Genomic DNA, 21,492 nt, shown 5'->3' with positions numbered 1-21,492 from the left:
ATATACATATTCTGCTTTCAGTAAATCCGCAGATTTGTAGAAAGTGGCAACCAATACAATTTTTTTTCGCTATGGTATTATCTCCCCAATTCTGCTAAGGAATCCTTTCCTTACTACTTGAATCTTATATTTTGATCGTTCCTCTCCTTCTTAAGGATATTGAAATCTCTGTAAATGTGAGTGAAATTTTTGAAAGGTTTTGGGAAAAATATCTGTTTCCGTGAATAAACGGACTTCTAGATGAAAATATTGTGTCCCACATCACGAAATGCCTTATACATCTTGTGTGACGATATAATCCATAACATCAAGTTAAATAATTAGATGCGTATACGCGTGTACGTGTATTTTGTGTTGCATAACATTCAGTTATTGTAAAATTTGGTCCTTTTATTGATCTTGCGCACACTATGTAATAGGCTACACAACATGCTTGCTCTTGAATTTAGTGTTGCATGAATCGATCTGAAACTAGAATGATCCTACAAAATTTTGTCCTTTTATTGATCTTACGCACACTATGAAATAGGCTACACAATAAGCTTTCTCTTGAACTTAGAGTTGTATGAATCGATCTGAAAATTACTAGAATGAATATACAAAATTTGGTCCTTCTATTGATCTTGGGCACACTTTGTAATAGCAAAGAGTATCAGAGGCTAAACAACATGATTCATCGGTTAATTCTTGGATTCTTGGTTTAAAGGTTTCAGAACATGGTAAGCATTGGTCCATCGCTGGTGGGTTTCAGTTGTTAAGATATTTGGCATTAAGATTGAAATTTGTTCTTTTGAAAGGGTGGGTAGTGAAATGTCAACAAATAAATGAAAAGCAGTTGACAAACAATGCCGGCCAAAACCTGGAACCGGGATCGGCATGCTTGCGACCTTTCCCCCACCACCGTGGTAGGGAATAGTGAAATGTAGGTCAAACTCGTTCGACCAACCGCAAGCTCGGCTGACGGTCACGTGGTTTTGTTGTTATCATCAGCTGTGGCCGGGCCGCTACACCGGCGTCCGGTGGAATTTTTGAAGCGTCCTTCTCTACCCCTCTCTCTCTAAAGTCGAACTGTGAAAGGGAGATGGAAAGCGCGTTCACGTTGACTATAATCAGCTGTTGTTACGCTCGCCGGCCGGCTCTGTATCGCAGTCAGTATTCAGCTGTTTTGCTTTGCTACAGTATCCCTGAGCATAGCCCTCTCGATCAATTATTATGATTATGAGTTTTCGTTACCGTAATAAGTATCCAGGAAAAATTGTTCAATTGATCGTCAATAGTTCGATACAGTGCTTCACCTACACCCAGCAATCTGTGCAAAAACTTATGGTCCGTAGGTTGTACTTCACGGATGACGTTGTTCTGTGAAATCTAACAGAGAGACTTTTAACTCGGGAATTTTTTTTAGTTCTTTCTCGTTTCGAGTACGCGAAATTTTTTTCGGAATGTCGACTGGAAAGAGATTAGCCAAAAGGTCCATAATCGGTACACGTGTCTGTGCGCCCGGCGAGGACGGGAAATACTACTCTGGGGTGATACAGGCGGTGAAGACTCCGGCTAACTTATCTTCCAACAATAACTGTATAAATCTAACCCCGAACACACGATACACTGTTAAGTTCGACTCCAGACAGGGCAACTTGGGACGTACCAGTTGCGAGTTTTTCGAGGGTAATCTGATCGGGCCCGGATTCCAATCTGTGCTTGGTCTGGAGCTCGTCAAAGGACAGAAAGTTTACGTTACCCACAACGGCAGGGAGAACTGCGGTGAAGTCTTGAAACACTACGTGGAGACCGACGAAGTCATCATCAGAATCCATCCCACAGGCAACGAGGTACGTTTTCATCTGAGACAAGGCAAACGACAAAATTTTGCACAAAATGTTCCATTCATTGGCTTCTATGAGAACGACTTTCTTGTTCATTTCATCAACGTTTGAAAAAAAAAGAACTTCAGATTGGCCAGGAAGCCGACAAGACAATTCAACTCATATTATTCCAAAACGAATTGAAAAGCCACTGCATTTTCATTGGATCCAGGATTTTTTACGTGACACTAATTTCGCATATGGAGAATCTTCGAAATATTTCAAATCTCCCGCAAAATTGCTACAAAATAAGTATGTGGCGATGTGAAATTCATGCCAAAAATCCACAAAAGAAGACAAAATATAACTCTTCAATAAAAAGAATTAATATACTGAAATTCTTATGAGCACGAATAAAACCATAGTGAAAAATTGATTGAAAAACTTATTTCAGCTAAAAAAAATTATTTGTATTTTGAAGATAAACTAATCCAAATGATATAAAATCACTCGAAAATCCAATATTGTCAGGATTTTCAATAATAAATAATTTCAGCTTCAGTCCCTGCTGATTATGTATTTCAAAATTATAGTGATTAACGCTTGAAATATTTTCAAGTTTGCATTTGGAATTTCCACCAACTATTCCCTGTTACTTTTCACGCCAACTTCGAAGAAACGCACATTCCAAACTTTTTATGCAATAATTTCCTCATGCGAGGTTGATCTACAATAATTATGTATGATAACAGTTCATTATGTCTTGAAATTATATGCATATACCGGAACATTCTTCCTTTTAGAATCCTACCCATTTCTTGGGTTCAAAAGTTTACAAGCCATTGTTGAAAAGCAACTTATATTTCATTATAATTTCTCAGGTTCCGAACAAATTGTTACGCTCTTAAACAGTGGTACTTATTGTGATGCATTCGTTGTGTCGAGCAAAACCGGAAATAAGTAAATCTAGCGGACGTAGTGTGAAAAAAATCACCCACGTTAGAATCTCCAACTTTCCAAATTTTTTCACGCTTTTGTAACCACAAAATTCGTTTCCTGAAAGCTAATTCAGTCAACCAAATTCGATGATCATTCATGAGCTTGTTCCCCTAGCTTTCAGAGAATGAACGGTTTCGTGTTCTGCAGATATAATCTTCAGGTGTTCTAACGGAAGTTCAAGGTTTTCCTGATGCTAATGTTTCCAATTCACGACGTTTCCAAACTCATTTCGTAAATGACGATAGGTTGAATCGCTGAAGAAATGGAGCAATGCGAACCTTTGTCACAAGGCTCAACCCTAATCTTATATAGTAAAGGAAGTGACAAACCTTAAACTGAGGATTAGAAAGTATCTTTGATCTGGGTCAAGTTAACAGCTAATTGTCAATATTTGTTGCCAAATCACACTGATTTTTTATGAGAGTTGCACAATACTTTCGATTTCACAAAGGTTACCTACTTGAATATCGAACGAGTTTTGGCTTGGTTTAATGAAACAGAACCAAATCTTAAAAAAAGGAGATATTCGGAAAAAAGTTATCCATACGCTGCAATTTGTGGATAACTCATCGACATGCTCTCGGAATATTCCTCCTCTTTCGTTTCCGAAGAGTTTGCATATATTATGTAGAGATATTTCCGAGGATATTTCCAATTTTTTTGTCCATTAACTGGCGGAATCTGACTTCTCACTGGCCATAACAGAATCTTGGATTGTTCAATTTTATGACGTGGTATTCCTCTGACAATTCAGGCCTCTGAAAGAAAGGCAGAAAAGCTGTTTCTCACTGTAGTCGTGAGAAGAATGGCACGTACTTAATCGACCATTGCAAGAAGGCTGATTATAGTACACAAACTCGAAAAATCGCCGTCAATACGCAGTTTCAGCCTGTTGCGTACAAATTACGACTTCGAGATGCCTCAAAATTCACCCGGAGCTCAACTTTCTCGCTAGCATCGTTAATCACACTCTCTAAATCTCACGTGGAAGCTGTTTTGATGAAAAAACTTTCAATCCGCTCCATCCTCCAATAGAATCTCGAGAAGATTCATCTCAAACCGGCTACGTAGCAGGTAGCCTATCCGCAAGCCAGAATGTTGCGTAAACTGCGTAGAATGTGATCATTGTTGGTCGACACGTACTTCTACAGTCGACCCACTTATTTGTACGTTGCTCTTGGAGTTGCTTCTTAGTCATGGAGGAAGGATACGCAATTGGACCGTTGTATATAGTATATAATATATATACGTACGTTGTTTACATTCTGCTGGAGCATCATGAGATCCTGATCGGTGGCTGCGCATGCACGGAACTCCGGTCTTGTGGTCATTTCCTTTCTGTTATGATAATGAGGAGATGGAGGCCTATTCCATGGAAAGAATGGCCGAGAATGATGGTTTTGGCTTTTAGTAAAACCCTGTTTCTACCAGAAAATATGCCCTTGCAACTAAGAATGGGTTTTAACTGCAAAAGATGAATAGAATGATCATTGATATCTGAAATTACATATTTGAAACCATGTATGTTAATGGTTCTTGTGGATTTTTTTTTAGCTCCTAATCTTTGAACTGATATGGATATAGTGTCGATATCTCGGCTTCGTGAATCTGGTATCATAAATAAATTGAGTCCCCTTAAGATGATCGATTGATTTGTTACATTATATCAACAGCAATGATACATTGAACTTATTATTATGATTGAAGTCGATTACCTCCTGAAATTCATAAGAGTGTTAGGCAAAAATTCGAACAAAATTCATAACACTGCATGGAAGTTAGCGGTGATATAATATTGCTATACTGTGATCATGATAATAATGACCTTTATTGATTTTTTCGTAAGCCAAATCCTAAAATGAAATATAGATGTTACAATTTTCAACTGAAGCTTAGTTTTCTATTTCTGGAAAACTGCTGACCTGTGAAATGCTATACACCCCCAAATTGGGATCTTTTACCTGCCGTGGCTCCAACAAAAGAATAGAACGGAAACTTTCCTATTGTTTGTTTTCAGCTGCATCCTTGAATTCGAAAATATACTGTAGGAATGCAGTTTTTCATCATCAACCGAAAGTATTCACAAGAATGAGCTTTCGCTTTCTGGAAAGCGATTGGTTTCTTATGTGCAGCCATTAAAATCACTCTTCCTCATGCCATCGATTTTCCTCAATAATTTCGAACTTATTAAAATCCCATTTATCAGCGTGAATAGAAACGGACTTTGATTAGAACTGACAATAAACTTGTTTTGGTGAATTGATATACAGGGACGATAAAGGCTACAATCTTTTGTTCTATATCAAGGTCGTTGCATAACAAAAAATGTCTCAGTTCTATTGGTTATCAGAGCGGAGTTTTTCGTGATTTTATCTGGTTTCACCACGGTTTCTGAGGAATCTAGATTGCTGTGGATGGTTTCGCAATCGCAATTATACGAATTTCATTGTTTGAAATGGAAAACAATGTAGGTAGCGGTGTACGATTGCAATTTTTTGCACAAAGGAGTACGAACGTTCTAAGATTAAGTTTTTTCAAGGAAGAATCTTTTTGCTGATACACATAGTGCTCAAAAAAGATGCGGCATGAATGCAAGAGTTGATTCCTCGTCTGAAAATTGGGTTCGAATATATACTCTTTGTGAGGTATGGGGTGAAAAAGTGGTTGAAGATAACATATTACAGATTCGTGCCCATAAATACTCAAACAACAAAGGGTCAAATTACCTGAATGTATAGGTACGGAATAAAAATCTGAAAGGGTTTGTCAAAATACTTATTCCAAAAATTCATCATGGTTTTCTGCTCCTTAAGATCGTTGTTTTTAACAGTTGGCTTAAGAGCAATGGAGCAGTAGTTCCTTTTCATTTAAAAATAAAGGTTGAAAATAATGATGTTTTCAGCTGCAAATTTGCTTCATTCGAGAAGTTGAGGAGGTTTTGACGGTGATGGCTCCTTAAAACTCCACTCAAACAGTGGGCAGATGACCTAATTTTTTATGTTGAATAATAAATGACTTGTGCTGCGTGTGCTTCATTCCGTGAGTTTTTTTATTGAATACTAAATAAAAATTCAACTTGAGAAGTGAATCAGGCATAATATTTGACAAGATTCAATCATACATACATGCTATTCATTGTTAGCAGAAGCAGAAAGTCCACTGCGATGAGAATCATTTATAAAGACCCTCGTGAAGACCTTGTATGTTTCACATACTTCAGTCAATAGTTATTTTACGCTTATATTTTTTGTGAGTGGTTATTTGTGAAATGTTAACCATCGGATAAATTTTTATATTGACATTTACTGCTAGTTATCATTCCCTGTCGCTTCCAAAAGAAAAATCGTAATTGCTGCAACCGCTAACTACAGTTATTTGGAGTATTCAATATCACAATTGCGATTCGTATACCAAATGGCGTATATCGCAAGAATTCCAACTGAGAATCGTAGGTACCATATCCGCAACCATTAGCTCACGTATTATTCAATGGAGTAGTAATTTATAGATAAATAGAAATTAACTTGGACGTGCAAGAGAAAGTCAAGCATCTGTAAATGAGCATTTCTAACCATGGGTGTTTTATGGATCTGTGTCGTGAAGAGTCATCAGATAGTGTTCATGTTTTCTATTTTCATGGTAACAATGATGACTGAACTAATTACTCTGAAACCATTAAAATATCTGAGTGCAAGTTCCCACAGAAATCTTCCTAAACTATCGTATGTCGTTTTAGATGATACTTCTCCAGTTGATATTATCAATTTTCTGAAACACTGAAGTATTAGGTATTAGGTAACTGAATTGAAAAATGATTTTTATGAAAGCTGTTTAGCAGTCAAACGATTTCTTTGTTGTGTTATTAGAAAAAAGTCTTCATGTCTTCCTTCAAGTAGCATATCTACAACCCTTGCTGGTTCCAGTTACATTTGGGGTTCAACTTTCGAGCTATTCAGAAGAAGTTTCATGGTGACAGTCTGAATTTAACTTAATTCAATTGAGTGCCAAATCTTTATGGTATTTCCATGTGAGAAGAACATTCTTATTTAGCAGCACGATAACGATGAGAAAGTTCTAACCAAAAACACAATGATATTTCCAATATGTGGCTCCAGTTTCTTCTTGTACAACCATCAAATTCGGAAACGATCTAGCACCCGTTGCATTATTCGCAATAAATCGAATCTACATAACGCAGCGAGCATTTTTATGAATGGCGTAGTCTAAATTTAGACATTTATGTACCGCTTCTTCGAACGTAGTACGATATTCGAAATAGTTATTTGTGATTCTACGATTGATGACGAAATCGAGTTTCGCGTTTCACAGCAAGAGATTCACAACAGATTGTAAACAACATTCGGATCCGGTAGCAGAATGTGGTACCACGAAAGCTATTTCGGTGAAAGGATTGGGAAAAGTGAAGATTCCATCTTACCTAACAATGGGGGACACCCAATCTTATCTTCAGATTTTGGGTCACATTGAGCAATGAAAAAAAGATTTTCTTATGCAGATAAGATAGATAAAGGTGATCACTGGGGAACTGTTGGTTTCCGTTCATTATTTTCGATAATATACATTTTTTACGAGAAAGAAAAATAAATTAAAATCTTTTTTTGTGTAGCTCACGTTTTTAGACTTAGGTATACGAAGGGTGGGTTTTTGACTTTTACATATATTTTAACAGAAGTTTCCTGAATAAATACTATTCTTGTAACATTTTTCAATTCGACTCTGTTGAAAAGATAAGCTGAGATATTTTCTTTATGTACGAGGTTACGAGGATATATTGAAAAATTCTTAGCCTACTATAGAACCAAACAAAATTTCAATGTCAAAATATTTTATTACTCAACATATTCTCCTCTCAATTGCATACATTTATTACAGCGAACCTGCAACGTCTCTAGACCTTTAAAAAAAAATTTTTTTCTTCTCTCTGCAAACCAGACCTCCACAGCTTTCATTACCTCCTCGTTGGATGAAAATTTACGACCTTTTAAACTTTTTTTCAGTTTTCAGTTCAAATCTTGTGAATAAGGGGGGTGTTCTAGAAATTCAAACCCGAAATCACGAATTTTTTGCATGGCAACATGGGATTTGTGTGCAGGGGCGTTGTCCTGCAAAAATGAAACACCTTTGATAGCTTTCCGCGTCTTTTCTCTTTAATTTTTTCCCGTAGAGTGGTCAGCAATGTCGAATGGTAATCTCTGGTTATTGTTCTACCCTTATCCAAAAAATCAATCATAATTACTCCATGGCAATCCCAAAAAACTGAAGCAAGAACTTTTCCAGCAGATTTTTGGATATGAAACTTCTTAGGTCTTGGAGGACCAGAGTGTCGCCATTCCATCGATTGTTGCTTTGTTTCTGGATCGAAGAAATGTACCCAAGTCTCATCCATAGTAACAATTCGGTTTAAGAAGGTCACGAAGGGTATTAAGTATATCTTCGTAAATCTGATGATGGCTCGATACTCCAATTTTTCGATTTCCACAATTTCGGTGGACATCTTCTTTCTTTTAATTCATTGCGTAACTCTGTTTTACTTTTTTGACCTCAAACTTCACACTGACACTTATGAATAGTTATTGTTCGTTGCTATGGTAACGCAATATTTTTTTTATGCATGGAACTGTTCTAGGCTAACCAGATATAAATACTTCCTCGTATTTCAATAGTTCATAATAATAATATTTGAAGAAATTAAACGATGTATTCTACGTCCAAAAGTAGGACAAATTTTTTTTATGCATCTCTATCGGCAAGGCTCTGTTTTCGATATACAGGGTGTAAATGAATAACGTTGCCACGCCTGCCTCACTCCAGTGTTACCCATCACTGACTGGACCTGAGTTGTATCTACTTCAGTCCAAATATAGAGAACATAGCAGAAGGTTACAAACTTTTCTTGGGACAATCATGTCAGCTCCTACAGAGGATAAATGAAAAGTAACCTAAACAAAGCAGTATATCCTGTGTCTCCACCCTGGCACAGCAAGGAGTGGTGTTAAATCAGCAATTCGAATCCACAAGCGGAACCGATGAAGTTATGATATTGTCAGCGCCTAGACTTTCGTCTTCATTCTCAGTAGGTGTTAAACTTGGTATCTCTGATTACCTAATCACCATACAAAGAGCCGGATAAAAGCGTAAGTAAATCGTTTGGTCTGCGTTCCAGATTCTCAAACAAATATTCGAAGTGGAGTGCATGGCACAGTTAAAAAGAGGTCGAGAGAGGTGAATGGTGGTATGCGGCACAGCACCGTATGATTGAGAAATATTTCGCAAGAGCCGACACAGTCAACCTGTCTTGAGGTCGATTATGCGATACCTTTCTCTCACCACCACCTTTGCACAACAACAACAACACTAGCTATGCAGGAACTAGAAGTGAGTTATTGTCTTCGTTGTAAACATAATGAAGAGATGCGATTTCTATCTGGTTGTGATTCTGATCAGGCCTTGCGGACGAGATAAGCTTGTTTGGAGTGATTGATCTGGCTGTAAATTGCGAGGAACAACAAAAGCACATTTGTATACACTGTGCTACTGCCAAGGAAGGCGTATATCCACAGGACCTCGTGATATGCTAGAGAAAACGTCGTTCTTCAATATTCAGAAGGTATCTTGAAGTATTTGGGGAAAGAAAATGATTTCAGAAGGATCAACATGCAGAAAAAGCTTTCTGTTTATTGCCGATAGAAAATCTCACATTTTTTGCTGCTTGTAACTTTGGCTGCAGTAAAGGAAATTCACCCTTCTGCTGAAATCGAGTGATGTACTGATTTTCGAGTTGATGGACACTAAACCGATCTATTGTGGTTCACATTCAAGTTTCACTGTAAGCAACATTTCATCCAGAAGCAAGGGTTCACCCACCAATCTTATACTTCTGAAGAAGGATGTTACAATTTCGTTGAATGTACCTATGCCTATGATGAAGAAGTGAGCATTGAATGTCTTGTTATCACAGCTATAAGAATACTAAACTCACTTTCTAGGAAGTTCTAAACATAACATGGTATGCTTTCATTAGTGGAAGAGTCACTCAAAGTCCTAAAATAGTGAAGAAACCCTGTTTAACTAAATGAATTCACCAGTTCTCTACCTTCATTCGTTTGTATCGTACACCAGGGCATTGTGAACCGTAATGTTCAAGACCAATATTATGTCCCGATGTTGGCCACGTGATACGAAAATTTGTTGCCCCTTATGCCAGTCTGAAATATTGCTGAAATGCAATTCCATCTGAAATATGGTGGCAAAGTTGCCCAGAATGGGTTGAAAATTTTCCTAAACAATGTTAAGGTGAAGTCCATCGTGAGGAAAAGTACATACTTTTGGGTCAGGCTTCTCCCTGTTTGAGGAATTTTACATCTTGGCATGAAGACTCCTTTCAACTTCTTTTACAGCTTCAGAAAGCTGGGAAACAAATTTTTTATTGACTTTCAGACAAATCGTTATTCTATCGTGCAAATTTTTCTATGGAAACCTTATTGTCGGCCTTCCAGGACCGAGTAGATTGTGTCTGGAGTGAGCAGGAACAAGCCACGTCCACTGTCGCGAACCAAGTCTCGTGCCAAGGCTGAGACTTGATAAAATCGATATAAATTATCGTTAACAAGAGGTGTGCCAAGATGCAAAAGCTGTCGGAACTAGATTTTTCGAGTAAGCGCAATCATTGTGACTACATTGCAAACACAGTTGTATCGATTACCTAAGATCGTTCTGACCTTAACATAGATTAACAATCTATCTCGATTTTCCTTAAACTATAATGGGAGTAGGTACGCCATAAGTGGGTTCTCTTGGTTGCAATTAAGTTTTATCATGGTTTTTCTCCTTTACGAACGACGATTTTATGCGTGCGGAATATTAATTATTTCTTGCTGCAATATATGTCATTTCCAAGCACTGATAGACGTTCGCAAAACAACCTGAATTGGAATTAGTGTATGCTTTTTACCTATCGCAAGGCCCACACCCAGAATGGCTAAATTCATGGTATTTCCTGGTGATTTGAATAATGAATTTGTTCAGTAAGAAGTCCATTTTCATCCATATAATATCCCATGTTAGATGAAACAGCAACCATCATTTCGTTGATCGTTATTTATAAATTCAACAAATTTCGACCTTGCTTATATAGCACAAAGTCATCTGATTTTCCATAGAGACAACACCTTCTTGGTGTTGGAATAAAGTGGGTCATTCTTCAATTTGGTAAACATGAATTCGATATTGTCAAAACATATAAACTATCGTCCATATTGCACAAGAGATATTCTTAGTCAGCAATGGCATGTACAATGTCAGGTACTTCCAAATAAATGCTTCGTTGACCTTAATATTTGTCATCTATGACGCAACGACCTCGTGAATTCACGTTTCTGTACCCAAAACAAGCAATAAATCTGATATTGGCATCATTTTCCATTAATTTCATTCAGGTACTCTCATTGCTTTAGATTTCAACTTTCAATTCTCTGAAATCCTAGGCAAGGTACATATTTTTGAACTTCAAGCGACCACATTTTGTCTGATGAATATTGTCCTCTTCTCATCTTACATATACGCGTCTTAATTCATCTTTGCATATTTGTTGTTAGTTAGGAAAGCAAAACTTGAAACCCGTTCCAAAAATACAGAATACGAGGATATATTGAAAAATTCTCAGCCTACTATAGAACCAAACGAAATTTCAATGTCAAAATATTTTATTACTCAACATATTCTCCTCTTAATTGGATACATTTATTACAGAACCTGAAACTCTGGAGTTGTAAAAAAAATGTTTTTTCTTGCTCTGCAAACCAGACCTTCTCAGCTTTTATTACCTCCTCGTTGGAAGAAATTTTACGACCTTTTTTAAACTTTTTTTCATTTTCAGTTGAGGAAAGAGATGATAGTCGGATGGAGACAAATCTGGTGATTAAGAGGGGTGTTCTAGTAATTCAAACTCTTAATCACGAATTTTTTGCATGGCAACATGAGATTTCTGTGCAGGGGCATTGTCTTGCAAAAACAAAACACCTTTGGATAGCTTTCCGCGTATTTTCTCTTTAATTTTTTCCCGTAGGGTTGTCAGTAATGTCGAATAGTAATCTCCGCGGTTATTGTTCTACCCTTATCCAAAAAATTAATCTTGATTCCTCCATGGCAATCCCAAAAAACTGAAACAAGAACTTTTTCAGCAGATTTTTGGACACGAAACTTCTTAGGTCTTGGAGAACCAGAGTGTCGCCATTCCATCGATTGTTGATTTGTTTCTGGATCGTAGAAATGTAACCAAGTATCATCCATAGTAACAATTCGGTTTAAGAAGTCTACATCGTTTTCAAATAGAGCACAGATCGAACGCGATGCTTTTACCCTTGCACGCTTTTGGTCAGCATTCAAGCATGTGTGCAGAAAACCCAGCAACGTCTTCATCTAATGATTCAGTAGACCCCCACTCTCATGTTGCTCAAACTGTAATTTTTTTTGGTATTATATTATCTGGGAAATAGAATGAAAAAGAATATTGAGCCAGAAATGCTTCAAATTGGCAGCATTTTCTTTGCGTGCTAGAATGATCCCCTCCTGAATCGTGAAAATATTTGAGCTGGTGTGTTTCCCAGAATTCGCTAGTGTCTTCTGGGCACGTTAAGATAAAAACAAATCGGCTGTCTAACTCCAAATCGATTTCCGTCAGAGAAAACGTTTCCGATCTGAAGAAAAAACCTCAAGAAAAGAACACAGCAGTATCGGAAAGCGCCTGACGAACGAAGCATCCCTCCGAAGAACCAATAATCCGACTAGGCCAAACACAAGACCCTCCCCCGCACCAAAGCATTGCAATGCTATTTTTAAACCCTATGCAGTGTGCGGCGAGGGTGTGCGCGGGTGGCCGTCGCTACGCAAAGCGTCGTAGCAACCCTAGAAACCCGGACAGCGCGTGTGACCTCATTCTGCATCGACCTGTGACCCACTTATTTGGGCAACACGTGCCTGCTGCCGGCTCCGATGCCTCCCAGGCGTTCCTACGCCATCCGTTCGACGGTAGGTTGTTTGGTGTTTTCGTTTATTATTTCCAGTAATCAAACTTTCGAATCGAGCACGAGAAACCCCTTCTGAAACTTTCGCAGTTTTCGCGTTGGGTCCAAAAAATCAGTCCAACCATCGTCCAGGCTATTTCTCGGAAACTATTGGAGATAACTGGTACCTTATGGTACTTCTTATGGTGTAGGTAAGACCATGACATATCGTGATGCAAAATTCCAAAATTACTGAATAACCAGTGCAGGAATCTCACGTAGTGAAAGTCAATATTTATAATTATCCTGGCAATACACATTTCAAGTTTCATGGGTCAAGTATTTGACATTTCACTCCTTCTACCTTCAAAATTAGTTGATCGGAGTGCAGCATTTTAAACCCTCTTAATATTCATCAGTATTTTACATGAACTGATAAAAACCATCGAAGAAGTTGACCTAATTTACCTTGGAATTTCGAAAATTGATCTTAGACGGTAGAAAAATCATTTTGTCTTAGGTATATGTATCTATATAGTCAGTGTGATTCTTGATATTGAATTATTGGCTGCAATTATCCTCGAAGAATGTTTTCCCTTTGAGTTCTTAAGGGGAAGTAATACCTCAAGAATCTCCACTCAAAAACGGCATTCACTAGTTCCTAATTTACGCTTTCAATTTCTTACGTGAAGCCTTGATTTTTTTTTCAAATTGAAATTAAAGGACGTCTTGATGTCACCCCGTCTCTTTTTTTTTCCAATTTAGTTTTTTTTTGTGAAAAAAAAGACTTGAACTTTAGTGTCAATAAAACTTGTTTTCACAATCATTTTTCGACGGTTTTTCGACATATTTCGATAAAAATAACGACGGGAACACATCGGCGATTCAATTCTTTATATATTGCAAAGATTTTCATAGCGATATATGCCAAAATTACGTTGAAATTCAGGAATAACTGAAAATTATTCAATATTCCTAATATTACCTCTCAAGTGGTAATTTATACTTTTCAACTGACTCAGTACGTAATTCAGGCTATTGCTCAAAGATGTGACACATTTTCGTATTTGGGGTAGCATCCGTAAAGCAACCAATGTCGATCGTCTTGATCTCGAATCGTATGTATTTCCCCTTAAACATATCACCCTATAAATGGTTCAGTTGCATACTTATTAGTTTATTAATAATTAAACAAAAACCCAAATATACCCGATGTGAAACTTTTCCTCCAACTCCAAATAGTTCTACACAGTCATTGGCAATTATTGGTTAAAAAAATTCTACGCTTGGTGCAAATAATGTTATACAGTGCGTCAATTTGAAAAGTTACCTTCCTTAATATATCGGCCCCCATGAGAAAAAAAGCAAAAAGAGGTGAACTTTGATTCGTAGGCGGAATTTTTATACCGTTCGTTCCAATCAATTTGTATCAACCCTGTGTGTGTGATGACAGCAGCCCATAAAATCTTGAGTAAGAAGAGGGGTTGAGTGACACCTTGTTTTAAAGGTAATTCGATTGCTTTTTCAAGAATCCCATACGTTTTTTATTAGTACTCGAAAAACGAAAAACAAAAAAAAAAACAAGAGTAGAATGGTTACGATAGTAAAAGTTGCAATGGAACATGAAAATACATAATGAAAAATGTCTCACCATAAAAGATTTTTAAATGATGTCCATTATTTTGTAGACAAAAATATAACCTATTTTTAAATGCGGCCTGACGTCTTGGGATACTACAACTTGAATTTCTCGGCATGCTGTGTGATTTGATTCACCTCTAGGCTCCTATGGGTTCTTCCTACGCTATTTTTTCGGCGGTATTATGACATAATTTGGAAAACGCAATTTTGATGATCTAATTCCCCTTCGGAGCAACTATGTTGCCAGAACGCCAGACAAATATTTATATCTTCGAGTCTGGCGAGTAGTAGTTGTTACACGATCCATTCGACATAAATATATTATTCATGCGGTTGGTATTCAGCGGTTTTCAAGTCCAGGCTGGGTTCAGAAAGCCGACAAACCGTTACGCTCATCGGAAACAGACGGTGGGTTAGAATTTTCGGTTTTTCAGTTCACTGTTGGTATCAATTTGAATGTATAGTAGCAATTGCTCAATTTATCTTCAGAACTAGTATGGCCAGATGATTCACGGACCGATTTGCCTAAAAAAAACATGGAATGTATCTCATAGATTCCGAGACCAGAAGGAGTAGAGATAAATTTAAAACACCCCGCTCTATGATCGACTACCAACAGTATCAACCTGACGTTATTTTTCTAAACGCCCGTTACCACAATCTGACGTTGATTGTCAAAACCCCGTTATTTTAAAACCTATTTGACACAACTACCTTCTGGAGTAGGGCGCAGTTGCAGGAAGGTTAAAATTTAATGCCCCGTTAAAATTTTAATCCTCCATTATTCCCTTCAAAAATTACAGTTTTGAATTTTAATGGGACATTCAATCTTAATCTTAATCTTATGCCAAGGTAAAGGCATAAATAAGATGATACAAATTGGGTGGGAAAAAATCTAGTATGAAATGAAATCAAGAAAAAGAGTTCGGGCAAAATAATCCTTTCAATTCTTCTAGGGCAACCTCCAGAAGAATAATTTTTCGAAATTCTCAAATCATTCTGTACTTTCCTCATGAACATTGTAACACCTTCGAGCTATTGACAGAAATATCTTCATTGAGTTGTTTTTGTACGTGGTGTTATTGAAAGACAGCCTTTTTTTAATAAAAGGTAGAGTTGAACTGTGATGACGAAAAGGCCAACGCATATACTGAACGAAACCGTAGATTCAGTCATCACAGTTCAACTTTACCTTTTATTAAAAAAAGGCTGTATTTCAAAAACACCTCGTACAAAAACAACTCCATGAAGATGTTTCTGTCAATAGCTCGAAGGTCAACTTTGTCACCACATTCTTTTTTTTTTTAATCAGAGTGGTCTTCCAGTCCCTGGAACTTAAGGGGATGATAATACCGCCATCTTGAATATTCTAAATAGGCGATTTTCGGTGAAATGATTCATTTCGATGAGTTCTACCTCTTTTAAATAAAATACTCACCTTTAAAAACACCATTTAAATGATGAATCAGTGGCCAACATCTGTTGGCGACTATTTTCATCCTTGTAGAACACCTACCAATTTTTCTCCAACGAACAAGGTGTCAGATCAGAATGAAATTCTAGCCTTCATTGCATAAGAACGAAACGCACGAAAATATGTTGTTGTCTAAATAGAAGATGCACCGTTTGGTCATAGCGTTCTAAAAATAACAGTGTGAAGAGTTTCATTCTTTCCGAGGCGATTAGAAACCTAACCTCGAACGAGCACGCATTCACGCGGAAATGTCATGGCCAAGATTTGGTATTGTTCGCCTTCTGTTTCTCCGCCGTTGAATGAAAGGCTACAAATCGAATATTTCGAATTTTGAATAGAGTACTCCCATAAAAAATCATTAAAATAGAAATTATTGAATTTTACACGGTTTATATTTCCTTGTTAGCACAAATCAGACAATAACAAAAATTGTTATTTTGGAAAATTTGCCACAAGCTTCAATCCCGAAATCAATATTAGCAATATTTTTACTGAAAAGGCAAAAATTTAATGGAAAACTCATTTAAAATGAAAAATAATGAAACCAAAACTCCCAGAAACAAATATTTTAAAAGGAATCTATCAAAGTTCCATCGAATCCAATTTCATCGTTCATGTTGATGCCTTGTGCGTTTAAGTAGGTCAGGATTTAATCATAACTAACGGTCAAAATAAGTTGAACGCCTCTCCTGCGTAGATTTAATGCTCTACGTACACGATTTCAATGTTTACGAGTCAAATGTAAGTAGGCCATTTCTGTTTTCTCGCAGTTTCCTCAGCTCATTATAGCAGGCCTTGCTCGTGGACGCTAAGACCAGTTGAATTTTCATGAATTTGAAGTTTCAATGCCGTCAGCTGGATGCTCAGATTATGAATGAAGAATTTGGAAACAATGATGCTGTGAAAATCATTGAAATTTCGGAACTGCTGTTATATCTAGTAATGTATCGAGGTTTCAAGGTTGGGAGATGATGTAATTCATCATTCGTAGTTGTGTTAGAACGGAGTGTTGCCAAGGAAAAGATTTTTCGGAATTGAACAGAATTCGTGCGAATAACGATTATTATGAAATTTATGAACCTGTCAACAAAGAATCGAATACTTAGATTTCATAACATTGCTCATATCAGGACCAGATTCATAGGGTTTCCTAACTGAAGGCCAAAAAATAAACTGAGTGTACTATTTTTTAATTCGAACAGAAAGACAAAATACATTTCCTGTTTAATTATACCGTTTCTTTTACATTATTTTCTGTGCAATTCATTCGTTATCAATTTGGTTCCATATATAACAGTAGGGTAACCCACTCATATGAGACATACCTAGTTTTCTTATCACTGTCGCTGGATTGAAGAGGAGTAAATGACCTCATTTATCGGAACGATATTTCTTAAACCTACTGAATATTTCCTGTATGGTAGACAATATAAACTGATATTAGACTAGAATTAAGAACCTTAAAGTAGATTTTGCTTATACAGAGTCCTCTGCATCCAGTTTTCTTCAGAAGACCTCTGGTTACTTTTTTCATTACTTTAAATTAATAGAAAACTACAACAGAAGATTCAACCAAAAGCGAACATCGAAGAAAAATGTTCCCTGTCTACAAGAATTAATTGTTGATCTGATATTGATATTGATGCAGAAAGATCATAATCTATGCACTCTAGGGAGATGAATGAAAAACTTGGATAACAAAATGCTAATGTTAGTTCCTATATCTATTCCCTTTTTTCACTGCCATAGTTATGAGTCGCAGATGATTATTGAGAGCTAAATTGCTGTATTCAGATCAGTTTCCTGGAGGGTATAATGTATTCTGAGATCTTCTGAAGTCCTCTTTTGCATATATCAAATATGTTGAGCCTCACTCTGACGTCAAAACGTGCTTGCAAAGGACTCTATGCTTTAAGGTTCTCAATTCGTGAAGATTTGTCGATAATCTGCTGTGTCCTGTGCAGGCAGCAACCGAACTGTTTCGAGCTCCATCTACTTGTCGTTGTTCTTCAGCAGTGTGTTTAAGACTCAAATTACTTCTTTGGTCCTGTAGCAACTTTTCAAAGCGCTATAATTACATATAAACATTTGAAAAAGATGTTTCGCTCCTGGAGAACTCTTGCATTCAATTGCTCTCCAAGAGTAAGCGGTTGCAATTGGAGACTGAACAATGGAACAACTCGGTCAGCGTCAAAGCTATCAAACATTTCCTAATCGCGTGGTATCTCAAATTCTCGCATTCTAAATGAGACTACACGAAATCCGCCTCTACACCGCCTTGTCCCATAAGTGACGTATGTACTTAATCTGCTAACCTAATGATGCGTTGGAGTACGCAGCTATTTATGCAATAACGATTATACAACAAGGTCGATTCGCTGAGCGCGAAGATCCAGTGAGAGTGAACAATCATATTATGGTTCACCCTCGTTTGCGGACTGCAGCTCGTTTCCTATGGTTTCTGCCGATTAATTGTCACTTTGCGATGTCCCATTGACATCGTTCCGCGATATGCCGGGTGGTTCTTTAACCTACTGACTGCGCTAGTCGTTCCGTGAATTAGGATGTGACCACGTCGGCTAGATACGGCGTGGAATTTGTAGAATTCGATTTTTAAAGCCACTCCGTTTTTGAAGCCGGATGCGGAGCAGACGGAAGTGTATTAAGGAATTCCCGGTTCAGTTTCTATTGATAGTTGGCGGTGGGGTGTATATTCATAAGAAATATTGTTCGGTGAATAATCAGTTTCTTTAAGTAGAGTAGTAGACTCAGGGGAGCTTCTATTGGTGTTCCAGGAGGTCATGTCCCTCGTCAGGTCAGCTTTTTGATGAGCGGAGGGTTTCAGTCCGCTGAAAGTATAGATTGGACAGAAGTGTGTTTGTTATTTTCGAGGTTATTTTGGTAGAAGGCTTTTGAAAGATAGAAGTTCTTGGAAATTGCAATTGAATACTTGAAAGATTCAAAGTCATGATGTTGCGAGTAAATCGCTCTTCGAAACATTTCTGATGCATAATTCCCCTACTTTTCCCCAACTTTATGCTGGCTATATGGATCCTTATAGCTTGAATGTCAATCAAGTTATTGCTCTTTTTTGAATTGCTTCTAAAACTTGCGTAGAATGCTTTGGTAGAATGTATGTACCCACTAGGTACATACTTTCCTAAAGAGCCATTCAACACCTCTGCATACTATCGTTTAGGTTCTTCAAGGGACCTTGATTGATTCTCAGCTGAGCTAAAAGCTGCATGAGTTCTTGGAATCAATGTAGAGATGGCTCATGCCAAACCGACGTTCATTGTGGCTGATCCAAAACGTGCTAAATCAGATTAATGTACTGTTTCAATTGGCACCACAACATCAGAAGCTTGCAGAGCCACTATTGCATGATCTGACGGGCGCAACATGTGGATTACCTTGAGATCAGCGTCCAAATTGTGCTTTGAGCTGAAAGCAGTATACAACTTGTCTTTGAAGAGTTCTTCTTATAAAGAAACGATGTGTCCACACAGATTAAGATTGAACTCTTAATGGTGAAATCACCTTTGCTCAGTTTTCCAGTCATGAGTTCTGATAAGAAGCTGATGATAATTGGATTGCTGTGTATCGGTGATGGATTGTGTGATTAACATTACACGGCACAAGGAGAAGCAACTCATGAATTCAGAAACAACTCCTTAATTCACTTTTCTCTGGAAAAATAATCTAATTAAAATTATGCAAGTTTATTCTGCAAGCTCTACATGTATCTCTCCTACAATACCCATACAATATTTCTCCTTCAGTGAAGATAATGTTTTCCAATCCAATAATTAAATTACGCGCTCTAATAAGCGACACAATAATGTGAAAAATCATTCACTTTCGAATCCACTCATCTCCAATCAGAATTTCCTAATCTATTCACATTTGAATGTCAGAGTGGGTATCGAGAATGCAAAGTTTATGGCTGTTTCGTAACCGAAAAAATTTCTTTCGCAAACTCGATATGCGTATGATCATCGTTAGGGTTCACTTTCGATTTAGCCGATTACCCGTTCTTGCAAATAGGTGAATTAGGTATGTGAGGATTATCTCTGTTGCGAAATTGTAATCGAAGTGAATCTTTCAGTTCGGTTTGTTATTTTCGATGAGGAAATTTTGAGATTCAGCACGAAAGATCAATGAAACTCTGGCATTTGATAGGGAGAGGAAAAATATAGTTAAGGAAATATTGAAGATTCTTCAAATGTGTGGACATAGTACATAGTCGACTGCCAATATCTTACCTATATCAGCGTTCACCGTATGGTTTAGAATAGAATAGTTCAGTGAGAGATTGAACATGCAATAGCAATTCATGGAAATTATATATGGAAATAGTTATCATATGAAAAGAGATTACTGATTATGCTAAACCAGGAATTTCCTTATAGAGACGAGCGAACGAATAAAATTATATGCAAGTAGGTCTCAAAACAATCAAACCGTAATGTTTGTGGTTTTGCAACAATGAACATGAGTAACTATTAAATCGTTTTATGTTTTTTATTCAATCGTGAAAATGCTTATGAAAAAATAGGTATGTCGCAATTATATTTCTAGTAGAATCATCCTAAAATCAATCGAACTTTGGAACCCTTATCCTAGGTTGCCAATTTACAAAGAAGTTCAGAGCGAGGCTCACACAGATTTTTGTAGTCTTTTTGACACCAAGAATTGAGAAGTGAGGAATTGATGGATGAGGATAAAATTGAGTTTTTCACGTGAAAGAAGTATTATATATCATTGCCATCATAACAACCTCGTATGAAACGAATTAATGACTTTACCACAGGTTATTGAACGTATATAGTATATAGAATGGAAGCTTAAAATTGGGAGCAAAATATAAATTCTCTCCTGGGATAATAAAACTGAGTTTGATGGTTGTGGCGAAATTTTTTGAGACAATTTCCCGTTAGAAAGTCGTGTAAAACTGTAACGGATATGGGATAATACACTGTTTTTTCTTCGAATAAAGTGCATACAACTTAATTGCCAGTATCAAAAAGAGAAATGCTCGAGGTTGATAGGCAATTTCCTCGAAGGCCATCGGCGGAAGTACTAAAGTATAAACCGAAGGATTAATGCGATCGGGGTTATTAAACGGGTAGTATTGCCGTGAGAATTATTAGTTCAAGATGTCATCCACCTGTTTCATGGAAAATGAGTATTGATTGAGATATTTCTTAAAACAATATTTCATTCGAGTTCTGCCTATGCGTGGAACTAAAGAGCGAATGCCTGACCCTATTTCATCCCACGAGAACCTCAGCTCCTTGAACCGCTATCGTCCCACTTTCCTGAAGTTCCAGTGTTCGGATTCAGGTCCTGGAAAATAGATTTGGCAAGCGATACGAGCTACAAGTGACCTGATTTATGAATTGCGACCTTGGTTGGTTGCATCCAGTCTGAAAATATCGATATTTCATGTCTACGAAGAAGCTTGGAAAGGGAGATATGACTTGTGAAGAGGATAATTGGCTATAATACAGTGAACATGTAAATTTCGAATCTTAGTCTTTTGAGAAAA

At 37.2% G+C, this 21,492-nt stretch overlaps 1 protein-coding gene across 1 annotated transcript in view; it reads left to right on the top strand.

Annotated features, from left to right (window-relative positions):
- Positions 1-1,103: 1,103 nt before the first annotated feature.
- The window catches only part of LOC123310807 (zinc finger protein 395-like), a 71,067-nt gene continuing 50,678 nt past the window's right edge, over positions 1,104-21,492 (top strand). Inside the window, exon 1 of the mRNA XM_044894473.1 lies at positions 1,104-1,832. Coding sequence (XP_044750408.1) covers positions 1,443-1,832 — 390 coding nt within the window. The 5' untranslated portion in view covers positions 1,104-1,442. The remainder of the gene's footprint in view (positions 1,833-21,492) is intronic.

This window comes from Coccinella septempunctata, chromosome 4, assembly GCF_907165205.1.
Source record: "Coccinella septempunctata chromosome 4, icCocSept1.1, whole genome shotgun sequence".
In the NCBI taxonomy this organism is placed as follows: Eukaryota; Metazoa; Arthropoda; class Insecta; order Coleoptera; family Coccinellidae; genus Coccinella; species Coccinella septempunctata.
The sequence above is the reverse complement of the archived record's forward strand: the minus strand, read 5'-3'. Positions and strand labels throughout refer to the sequence as shown.